Here is a 12,357-nt window from a genome sequence, read left to right as displayed (position 1 = left end):
TGTGTGTGTGTGTGTGTGTGTGTGTGTGTGTGTGTGTGTGTGTGCGTGCGTGTGTGTGTGAATGGGAGAATGACAGAATGTAGTGTGAAGGGTTTGTGGTTCTCTAAACTTGATAAAGTCAGACTGAAGCAGTTCCCATGTTGCTTCAGACAAGAACTCTGTTCATCCTCTTTCAACACCATGCTACCTGCAAGACATCAAGATGCTTCAAACTAAAACTTAAATCATGGCTAAAAACTGGAGCTGGGCAATTAACCAATGGTGATTCCACTGATCATGGTGATCCATGGTGATCATGTGTCACCATGGACACATGATCAATGTCAATAGAAAATAAGTCCAATAGAATGTTCAATAATTTCACTGAACTCCGATCCAGAACCGAACAGCATTCTGGGGGATGTTGACAGAAGAAAGGAAGACTGGTGGCATCAACTAACTCACTCTCTCTCTCTAACTTGTGCAGCAGCAGTTTCATATTTCGCCACCGTGCCTCAAAACTGCTTAAAAATAAATAAAAAATATGTTGTGGAGTGAAAACTGTGGATAAAACAGGAAGAGTCATAAATACCAATTTGGTATTTCAGATACGTAAAACTAAAACCTAATCGAGAATTATCCATATCAACTAACAGGGACTAATACGACTGAAACATACGTTTTTCAGCCATATCAAGTCCTACTAAAAACCAACCTGTTTAGAAATGCCTCTGATTCATAGTAACTGGAACATTTACCAATATATCTGATGTTTATTTGCTTGATTTTGACAATTGTGTTTGATAAGATATGTTGACTTGCTTCATAATTGGTGACTGTTGTGATGTTTGTATGGTATAAAGTACTTTGAACTATCTTGTTGCTGAAATGTGCTATACAGATGATTAACAAACAAAACATATGAATAATTATGATGTTCAGCTTGAATTATATTTGTATCAGGATGATGCTTCTATCTTATTGGTATTGCTTGATATAACCCAGGAACCTGTGAACTCCACTTTAGTTTTTAGCTTATAGTCACCCTGGCCCGGTGATTATAAGTACTTTGGGCCCTATGCTTTGGGTTTACCACGGAAACCCAAAGCATATTGATGTTAAAGTGGAAAATAGGTCTCAATTTAACATGCAGAACAAAAGAGACTGAAAAAGCTTTTCAAATTTTTCATTTCACCAAGTAATTAGTTTCAAAGATGACTTGAGCAAATACAAAAGGCAGTTTTCAATTCATGATGCAATGTATAAAGGATATGAAAGCTATCCAAACCAGGTGAAAAAAGCCATTTAATGGTTGGTTTAAAAAAAAAAAAAACCCTATGGTTTCCTGTCTCGTCAGGAACTGGATGCAGTCCGGATCTGCTCTTCTTCTTGTGTGCCATGTACGCCCCGATCTGCACCATCGACTTCCAGCATGAGCCCATCAAGCCCTGCAAGGCGGTGTGTGAGCGGGCGAAGTCCGGCTGCGAGCCGGTGATGAAGCGGTACAACCACAGCTGGCCCGACAGCCTGGCCTGCAGCGAGTTGCCGCTGTACGACCGCGGAGTGTGCATCTCACCTGAGGCGATTGTCAAGGCAGACGGACCAGGTATTGACATAATCATTCATAAAATGGCTGATGGGTAGAGGACATTCTGAACTTCTTATCTGCACCGAGCCGTCAGGGTGTAAATCGTAGTCCGCCAAGATGACAGACAGACTTCAGATTATTTTGTTGTTAAAAAAAAAACCCTCAAAGAACAGTCAAATATGGAAAACATTCTGTTAATGTGACCCCTGGAGTAAATCATAAAAAGTTTCTGCTACACATAATATTTATCTTATTTTAGGATAATTTTACTAGTTTGCAAAGATATATAAATAATAAAGGCATCCTCCTGCATCAACCGCGCACCTGAGGCCTAAACAAAATAATTCAGACGGCTGTAAATGGGCCCCAGACCATACGCTGGACACTCCTGGGCTAAATGCTTATTTTTTTAACTCAACATTTCCTTATTTTTAAAAGAACTAGTTCCATTGGCTAATTACTTCACTCGTAGCGAGACATTTTCCCCTTGTAAAAGGTGAAATAATAATCTGGCAATGGAACAAGTACTTTTTGTCAATGTGAATAAATTAACAAGCTCCTGTATCTTGCTGAAAAATTACTTGCAATTTAGCTTTGCCCCTTTTTTTAAGTGTAATAAGACATTACACTTAATGTCTTATTACACTTGCAGTGTAAAAGTTGACCTATTCAAGTAAATCCCTCTGACTTCCTGTTGCCTGTAAATGCCACAAGTTGAAGGACCTTTATGGATAAGTTTCTAGGCTGCCTCTGATCTAGCATGCTATCTCTCTCTCTCTGACAGACGGGGCCCGTTTTCCCAGAGAAGCCGAGTCCTATCAGCGCTTTCAGCCGCGTTCCTTCTCCTGCAGCTCTGTTTTGCTTTCCTCACAAACAGATAGCATGAGTCATTTCCCCCTCTGATTCCACTCCCACCGACTTTCTCAAAGAGCTCCTTGATAGACGCGGCCCACTCGTTTTACACTCAGTAAAACCCTCGTTGTCCTTGGCCTCTCTCCGAGCGGAGCCGGGACCGGGGAGTCCTGGAGAAAAAAAAAAAAAACACACAACCTCATCCTGATCTCCTTGACCTCTGCGGCGAAACGCCCACGGCCCGCTGGACGTGGCGGGGGCCACTGGATTTTCCTCTCACTGTGATTTGTTGTGGTTCAGCCAGGGTGAAACGTTCAAAATGTTCCCCCGAAGTCCAAAAGCAGGCACGGAACTGGGTGCGGGGAGAACCACGAGCCCACCCAACGGAGCTCATCTGGCCTCAGCCGAGGCAGCGCTGATCCGATCAGCAGCTGTGGTGAAACGCCGCGCAGACGGTTGGAATCGTGTGTGGAATCTTTTTAGATTCTGGGTTTGATTAAAAATGTTGCTGCAACGGGACTTTCTAGAAGGCGGATTTGAGCAGCAACTTTCTTCCAACGACAACCGAAAGCAGCTGGGTGCCTTATAGTCACTTAGTGATCTCACATCTGACAGGTTTTGATCAATCTGTGACATTTAGCGACAAATCTATCTCTAATATTTCTTCCAGCACACCAAACCAGTCACACATCATTTCATTTACTCTGTGTAGTGACAGGCCGCATGTTCTACCTTCCTTTTTCTATATAAGAAAACCAGGTTCTTTGTGAAAGAGTGAATATTTTCCCTCCATGTTTCTGCAGACCCATACCTTCAGGACCCCTCCAGGTGTAACCCAGGTGAGGTTTTAAAACTGAATAAAATACACAAGTAAGCAACAAGGTATTTTTTATGTAGAAACTTCCAACAAGAGGAATCAAAGATAACTTAACTATATAGTACTAACATAGCAGTGCCAACTATAAACCTGTCAGCCAATCAGAATCCTTCAAAAAAAACATGACTTCCTGTTTGGAGTTAAACGTGTTGCACAGAAGGTTCATTTGTGTGGACAGAAATATAGACTGACCTATTTTTAAATGGGGATGTTCTAACACGACTTTTCCGCTTCCGATACGATACCAATATCGCATATTTGATTATTAGCCAATATCAATATTGGCCTGATAAGATATCAGCAAGTACCAACAATATTTTTATTTACTTTGTAGTGTGGAATGCTAGAAAAGGCTAAATCAAGTGACATTACTCAAACCGAGAACAGTAGTCAACAATAGATATAAAAAGAAACTGACCCATTTATTATTTATTAACCAATGGTTCTCCGTGGGATACAAGTTCTGCTGGATAGAAATACCGGGGAGGACTAAATGCTGGAGCAGAGTACTTGTATCGGCGTGCTAATATTGCAGATTTTAGATGCAGACTGATACAATCCGATTCTTTGTTTTTTGGCTATCAGACCAATTTCCGATATCAGTATCAGATTGGGACACCCTTACTTTTAAAAAGCGCATTCGAATATGAAGTTAATAAAACACAAGACAATGTTGATTTGGGACCATGACAAAGCAAGCATGTTTATATATTGGTGCATTATTCGTCACAGACTGCAGCACGTAGAACCATAAATCTCTGTTTTCCCATGTACACACCCAAACACAGAGTTTTCACAAATATCCACTTTGATCTGAGTTTTTATAAATAATAATTTTTAGTGATATAATCCTGAATGAAGGGCCAAATCACATAAAAATGTATTCATGTTCCCTGCTACGCTATGTTTGGACCTTAATCAAACTCTGCTTTTCCATGATAGAATCCAGTCCGGACTTTCCAATGGACCCCAACAACTTCCACTGCCAGGGACCAAATGGAGGTGGGGCCCTGCCTTCTCTTCGTCTCCTTTTCTCATTTCAGACAGGAGAGAGAAAACTTATGACTGAGATTTGAAAAAGTGTTTTGTTCCTATTAACAGCCTAGTGTCGCTAATTAGCATCACACCTAAATTTGGACCAACTACAAATGGAAAATTAAAGCAGCTATCTCTAATTAATTTAGCATCTGATTGTATAATATAAATGCAGGCTTTAAGGGTCTAATGCAGTGTTTTTCAACCCTTTTTTGAGCCAAGGTACATTGTTTTAATTGAAAAAATCACAAGGCACACCACCAACCAAAAATGTAAACAAAGATACTCTGTAGCCGCCTATATATAGTCATTCTTATCAAAGTGTCTTGAATAGGAATCAAATTAACACAAAAATGTATTTTTTATCATATTTTACATTTATTTCAAATTGCACTTAACATGTCCACTTCAAAAAATACACCTGAACAGGGCCACAACACTAATTCTCTTGTTTAAACGTAAAATGCTCTGTACCTACTGCCATCTAGTGATAATAAAATTACATGATTGCACCGCTAGTCACTACTACAGCAGAGACACTCAAAGATGGGATTATTTGCAGATAATTAAATATTCGTTTTTTTAAAAATCTTTTAAGACCAATTACCGTATTTCCCGGACTATCAGCGCACCATTCACCGCACCTTCAAATGTTTTACCCCCCTCCTCAAATCCCTCGCCTGGAAACTTACCAGCCGCACCGGGCTACAGGCCGCTGGTATCTCTGCCGCTCTCGGTTTCCCATAAGGACCAAGCAGAGGGCAGCAGAGGGCTGCGTCCTAATAACTGCTGGATATATTAAGGACGCAGTTCTCCGTTTCCAAATCTGGTTATGTTCACGCCGAATGAACAAAACTTGGATAATTTCCACGGCACACCTGACGATCACTCACGGTACACTAGTGTGCCGCGGCACAGTGGTTGAAAAACACTGGTCTAATGAAATGAATGGCAAATATAACCCAATAAAAAATTTTTTTTTTTTGTTTCTAGATCGCTGCAAGTGTAAGAAGGTCAAAATGGGACAGAACACTTACGTGAACAACAACTATAACTATGGTGAGTGATTTGAGACAATATATACAAATTTTTCTATACAAAAACCCGTCAACATCCAGGCTCAAAGTTCCTCTTCCAACTCCTAATCCTTCTAAATAAAACACTCGGAGGTCCAGTAATGTATTCTGTCTTTGGGCTTGACTCGTCTATCACGTCGTATGAGAAATAATTGAGCCAATATTGGGTAAAAGTATGATAGATGTGTTTTATTTCTGTTGAAAGCATCAAATTAATTCCTGAAAGGGCAAAGTTGTTTCAGTAAGCTGGTCACTAAAAATCATTTATTTGTTTAATGTGTCTTTTAAATGAAGGTTTCGGCAAACTTTTGGTCTATTTAACATTTCACACCAGCAGGATTTGCAAACTATGTAAAAAATGTCAGTTTGACTGGACCTATATTTAACATAGTTAAATGAAACCTTATGGGGCCGACGGGGGGACCCTGAGGCACGCCCAAAGAGACCATAATATTTTGATTTGGTCAATGAAAATAAATCCTGCTCCATTGCATAGGGTTCTTATTTACCCTGGTATGGAAGGTTATTTTCAAAAGGTACTTCGAATCTGACAATCGAACCTCATTGGAACGCACATTCTAATTTCTTGACTGCATATTGGAGGGACTTTGTCCAGAAGAGAAAATTTAGTTAGGTTCTCTCGCTCTTCAGTTATCAGAGCGAGGGTGAGGGAGGTGAGAAATCGTGGCCTGGAGCCCACGGCGGTGGTGGACGTGAAGGAGGTGCTCAAGTCCTCCCTGGTCAACATTCCTAAGGAGACGCAGATGCTCTACTACTCCTCGTCCTGCCTGTGTCCTCCTCTCACCGCTGGGGAGGAGTATCTCATCATGGGCTACGAGAATGAAGAAAGGTCCAGGTACGAGTGGCATACGAGTTCAAATAAAAGTATCATTGTAGATATCCGGACACATAAAGATGAAGCGCATTGTGAATTCACCTTGCTACTTCTGTATCCCATTCATAGTGCTTTTGTTCTTTAACAATAACTCAAGGCCATCTTGTCCTCCTTCGATGTTTGATGCTGTAGATTACCATTGTAACGAGTCGCTCAGAAGTCCAACTGTGAACTTTACCTCTTAATGTTTCTTGTGCCTGCAGGTTGCTTCTGATTGATAGCTCCATTGCGCAAAAGTGGAGGGACAAAATGCGCAGGAAAGTCAAGGTTCGTACTGGACTTGATTATTCACAGAAGAGGCTCTCTTCAATAGCTGGTTAGCAGGCAGAGCTAACTAAGCCTCAAGTTAATGCTAATTAGAGTGGGTGGGATATCATATGGTAGTATTGTACCTAAACATACCAATCTTAATAAATTAGGATTTTTATTTTTTTTTTAAATACTAGCCCGTTTCCAATTAAGGTCATAATTGCCTGTTTGCTGGTCAGATATTGGTGGACCCTGAGTATTCGTGTGGGTTAGGGTTAGGGTAAGGGGATATAGGATGAAAACCAGAAAATGAGTTGGATCACTGAAAATAACTTCCAAAAACTAAAAGAGCTAGGGGGACCAAAGTTGGCACAGAGAGTCCTTTGGAGGGGACCTACAAGCTATTAAAGTTTGGTGGGTGTGGCTTATTCCCTTGGCATAGCTGCCATTGACTCCCATTCGTTTGAAAAAAATGGATCACTCTAAATAACTCAAAAACTAAAGTGGTCATGGGCTGAAACTTGGTGTGTATAGACCCCAGGGAGGCCCCCAAGTCTCCACCAAGTTTGGCGGTCCTAGCCCCTCCCCTTCCGTTCCTAGAGCTGCCATAGACTCCCATTCATTTTCGATCTCATATCCTCGGATCGAGCTGGGAGTTGGTTCTACGTGCTCAGGGGGTCCCCCTGAGTCCGTAGACATGCGGGTCATTGGGGTTCGTTGACAAGTAAAAATCGGTAAAAATGTGTCGTACTTGGGTGTTACTATGGGAACCTAACTAGAGTGCGTTTTGGAGCCCCCTGAGTCGCTTGGAATGGGTCCTGGGGGTAGTTTTTTGGAACTTTAACAGAGCACTAAGTCCACAGTTAAAGAGCAAATGGAATGGGATTCGGTTCTACGTGCTTTTCACTTTTCTTAGTATATCTCGGGCTAGGAGCGTTGTTCGGTGATGGGAGTAGTATTACCGTGCTCAGGGGGTCCTCCCGCGTCCGTAGATGTGCCGCATATAGGGGGTCACCGGCCAAAAAATCCGCCAAATTTGGTATAATCGTCGTTAATTGTGCTTAGAGTGCCCCACTGAGTCCATAGATATAAGAGTTCCATGAGTTCATGGGCCATTATCTCATACATTACATTATAGATTGTATAATTCGGTTCATACTTACCTGTATCTAATAAATACTTACCTGTATCTAATAAATACTTACCTGTACTTAATAAATACTTAACTGTACCTAATATATACTTACCGTTACCTAATATATACTTACTGTTACCTAATAAATACTTACCTGTATCTAATAAATACTTACCTGTACTTAATAAATACTTACCTGTATCAAATACTTACCTGTACCTAATATATACTTACGTTACCTAATATATACTTACCGTTACCTAATATATACCTGTACCTAATATATACTTACCATTACCTAATATATACTCTCCGTTACCTAATACTTACCTTTACATGATATGCTGTTTTATATCCAACCTGCAAACATAAAAAGACAATGACATCAATAACATATTAAAAAAGACATGACATTACCAAAAATGAAATTACACATACAAAAGTCAAGTTACACATACCTGCATGTCATTTGTTGTTTTGCTGTTGAGCAGTCAACATCTAAAGACCAGTACTCTGTTAACACATTATAATACACATCATATTACACTAAATAACATTTAACATTAAATACTACTTTAGAGCACATAGGAAAATTACATTACATTACTACAAATTAAATTACACATTCAAAAGTCAAGTAACACTTACCTGCACATCATTTGTTGTTTGGCTTTCTAGCAGTCAACATCAAAATACATTACATTACAATTGACATTATGCATTACAATAGACATAACATAACAACATAACACAATACATTTACCACTTACCTTTTTGGACTTCTTTGCGGATTTTTCAGACATGATGAGATACCGTCAGAGCTCGTCCCAAGGAGGTTCTTTTGCGTCTCCGCATCAAGAATGCTCTTTGTGGACAATGCTCTGGTATCATCCCGTTTGAGGACAGCGGGAGGGACAATGGTCTGATGGTCACTCTTCTGAGGGTCCTCCAGTACTTTGTGGAGTCACTTGAGGGACTGTACTCCAACAATGAAGGGGTGGCGAGGTATGACGCCTGCTGGAAGTCATTCCAGTTCGAGCTGGCATTAGAGGAGCTGTTTTACGGGCGTCCTCTATTGCCGTCGGACGTCCAGCTGAGCGTCAGCCTCGGGACCAACACGGTCAACCTGAAAAGCCTGTCTCACAGGAGGGGCTTTATCGGGTTGGCCCCTCACTCGGCAGCAAGTGCTGGTGAGGTCCCTCCCCCTCTGCACTCTGCGCTCCAGACAGTTCGTCTGGAGCACATTTTCCCCGTGTGCCAGGTGTTGGAGGCAGTCCCGGCTGTTCTTGGTGCTGCGCTTGTCTACCTGTTGCTCTGTGACATCTTCAGGAGGAATGATGATATCCTGTATGGAGTTCATAAGGGTGAGAAATCCCCTGGGAGACTCGGCGGGAGCACCAACCTGAATGTCTTCACAGACGACCTCAGCACCAAGAACAGCTTCCCTGTGCCCCTCACATTTGGCAGAGCCAGGGAAATTGTAGTCCAGGCCGGGAATAATCCCAAGAAGTGCCTTTTGGAGGGCTTCCTGGCACACGGCTTGCGATTCCTCCCGCATATAAAGGGTAGGGTTAGAGTAGGGATGGGGTTAGGGACCACAGCCACCAGTGAATAACTGTAATCCACAAAAACTTGAGACTATTTCTGAAAATGCCTCTAACTGGCTGCTTTAATAGCTCAAACGCTAAATGTACACTGTAAGAAGAATTTAGGTAAAAAACAAACAAAACAAAAAAAACTGGAAAATATCTGTCAATTCTGAAACAGATTTTTACTGTGATTTAACAATTTGTCATGGTGAATTTACTTACATTTCTGTTAATCCAAAACCAAAATTTTCTGTATTTTTTCAGCATACCTCCCATTACATTCACAAACATTTCTGTCATTAAAAGCTAAAACTTTCAGTATTTTTTCAGCACATCTCCTGGTACGTCCACAGACATTTCCGAGACTGGCAGACAACCTCGACTAACTACTACTCTCTCAAAGCAGTAAAGGATTTTATTCAGGAAAAAAAAAAGTTTTGATTTATTTCACATATCACAGATGTGCCAAAAAAGTCAAAAGGATAATCAGGTGTCCACGTAGCTCCTTTTAATGCCATCTGTGCAACAAACCAATATTTGCGCCTCGTTAGGGTTCTTGTTCCCATGATGCAATGCGTGAAGCAGAAAGTACAGAAACATTTCTTAAAATTTTTTACAGTACATCAACCTGGTACAGTGCACCTCCGTATGCATTAATATGTACAGTGGAAACCATTTAAAATCTACCCTCTTTGGGCTTCAGCCAATCAGCACTAAGGGAAAAAACTGGCAACCCTGGATTGGCTACTTTGCAAACACCAGCCAATAGTATGTCAAGTAGCATTGCTCCTAGATGCTGTTGTTTCCCAAGTTGCATTCCTTCTAAACATTTCCAAAACGCTCCACAAAAAAAAAGTCTTCCAATAGGCAAACTTTCTGCAAATAGCTTCAAGTTGCATTCCATAGAAAATGACATGTACCTTGAAAACTTTACATCCACTGAGATGACATTTGTTCTGAAAAGTTTGGGAGGAAATTTGTAGAAAAGGACAAATTTAGTCTCACTTGAACATTGACTAAACTTCTGAGTTGCTTCTTGACTTACTACTGAAAGCAGTAAGCAGGTGGCGCTCTCTTAGCTTTTCATGCTGTTGACTCTCCTCTTGTTGTAGGTTTAAAGTTTCTCACTTTGTTTTTTCTCCTCCAGAAATGGGATCAGGCCCTGCAGGCGTCCCCAGCACATTCACGCCGAAGTCGCCACTGAGATCTCACCCTCTATCTGAATGTGTGTGTTGGTGTGTGTGTGTGCGTGCGTGCATGTGTGCATGTGACTGTATGGGTGTGTGTTTGTGTTGATATTGCACTATAACAGGCTGTCGTAGCTGAATGTAGTTCATCTCTTCATTTATCAGACTGTTTGAAATCAGATTTTTTGCCTTGTCATTTTCTTTGCACAGACATTATTCAGTGTGTTTTTGTCATTGTGTCTCTGTATGTATGTGTGTATATATATATATATATATATATATATATATATATATATATATATATATATATATATATATATATATATATATATATATATATATATTCTGTATGTATATATATATATATATATATATATATATACACACACAAACGAGTGAAGAGGCGGAGCTTTAAATATGTTGGCAAATGCATGATTTTTTTTTTCTTCTTGTTTTCGGACCAAACGTTTTTCAAAGGCAGCCATGTTGGCTCGATCGCTCCCCTCCAGATTCTGATTTTATGTAATCCTGGATGAGGCCCAGGTTACCATGGTGATTGGAAAGAAAACATTAAGTGACAGCAAAGCCATGTGGGTTTTCTCGTAATGGATCTGGAATCACGAACTGGACTTCACTCAGCTTCAAGATGAAAGAGCGTTTACCGACACGGAAACGAGAAGATCTATTGTTGCCAAAGATTTCTGGGTTCTGGATCGGAAACCCTCCTTTTTAGTAGACAATAAACTTAAATCAGCTGCTTACAATGTGGTCATGGTTCATATTGTTTAATTTCATGGGAAACCTTAAAGCTGAACAACCAGCTGCTCATAATTTACAAAGACCCAGAAACTGACAACGATACAGGCCCAGACGTAGTCTCAAACCCTGGACAGGGTGAGGCTGCGTAGAGTGTTTGGTTTTTATTAGTTAGTTGTTGTTTTGTTTTGTTTTGTTTTGTTTTGTTTGTGAGTTCGACATGCAAGACTGTGAATTTTAAACAGAGACCAATTCACAGGCAACTTCTTTCTGTGTGTTTTTTAACAGTTGCCTCAGGGTCGAAAATCTGAATCTGACTTTGAAGTTTGCACACTCCACAGACACAAAATCTGACCAGGTATTTTTGGTCTAGTTTCTAATGCAAGTCTTAGTACACTTAAAGTAAAACAAAGGTAAATTACAAGAAACTTTTCTGCTAGAGCTGAGCTTTATTTAGGTGAAAGATTCCTTAATATTGACTCTATGAGGCATACTTTTTCATAAGTTCCTTATAAGTTAGTTCTCACCTGTTTCAGGTGTTTTTTTTGTTTTGTCTAATTTCACTAGAAACCAGACCGAAAATACTGTGCAATAAATTCAGTGTAATAAAGAATTTGGCTGGGCTAACCCATCAGTGGTTTTCAACAATTTTTATTAATTCCAATTTCATAACCCGTTTACACAGGAGTTTTTTTTTTTTTTTTTTACGTGAAACTTGTTGTCAGTTTAAAAAACATCACCATGCATATGGGATCATTTCCAGAAATTATTTTATCCACACAGAAACATTGGGAACAGCTCCAAGTGCTAATTTTCACTCACTGGGCCTGTAAGTAAAGCTAAACATGTAGCATGTAGCAACGTTAGCAGTAAACATGAGAAAAACGAGAATTACGAAAAGCAAAAGCACGAGTGGAGTGTTTGGTCCAGAGTGATGGCGAGTTTGAGCTTCTTCTCTGTCACATTGGACCACAAAACCAATAAACTACATCACAGCATTGACTGAGAGTCACAGTGGTTGACGTCTTTGGGATTATTAATCAAGTTACAGAAATGGCTGAGTGTCCCTCTGATATGCTGCTTTTTGAAATCTTTCATATTGTCAAACGTTCTGTTTAGATGATTCATTGATCCTAAAG

The 12,357-nt window shown here is 40.2% G+C and overlaps 1 protein-coding gene across 1 annotated transcript in view; it reads left to right on the top strand.

The window, feature by feature from the left end:
• frzb (frizzled related protein) overlaps positions 1–10,724 on the top strand; it is a 16,922-nt gene extending 6,198 nt beyond the window's left edge. Inside the window, exons 2-8 of the mRNA XM_007571434.2 lie at positions 1,337–1,585; positions 3,223–3,258; positions 4,239–4,298; positions 5,325–5,390; positions 6,059–6,263; positions 6,506–6,569; positions 10,423–10,724. Coding sequence (XP_007571496.1) covers positions 1,337–1,585; positions 3,223–3,258; positions 4,239–4,298; positions 5,325–5,390; positions 6,059–6,263; positions 6,506–6,569; positions 10,423–10,479 — 737 coding nt within the window. The 3' untranslated portion in view covers positions 10,480–10,724. The remainder of the gene's footprint in view (positions 1–1,336; positions 1,586–3,222; positions 3,259–4,238; positions 4,299–5,324; positions 5,391–6,058; positions 6,264–6,505; positions 6,570–10,422) is intronic.
• The last annotated feature ends 1,633 nt before the right edge of the window (positions 10,725–12,357 follow it).

The sequence above is a fragment of the Poecilia formosa genome, unplaced genomic scaffold, assembly GCF_000485575.1.
Source record: "Poecilia formosa unplaced genomic scaffold, Poecilia_formosa-5.1.2 Scaffold280, whole genome shotgun sequence".
Lineage (NCBI taxonomy): Eukaryota > Metazoa > Chordata > Actinopteri > Cyprinodontiformes > Poeciliidae > Poecilia > Poecilia formosa.
Note: the sequence above shows the minus strand (reverse complement) of the source record. Positions and strands in the feature narration are given on the sequence as shown.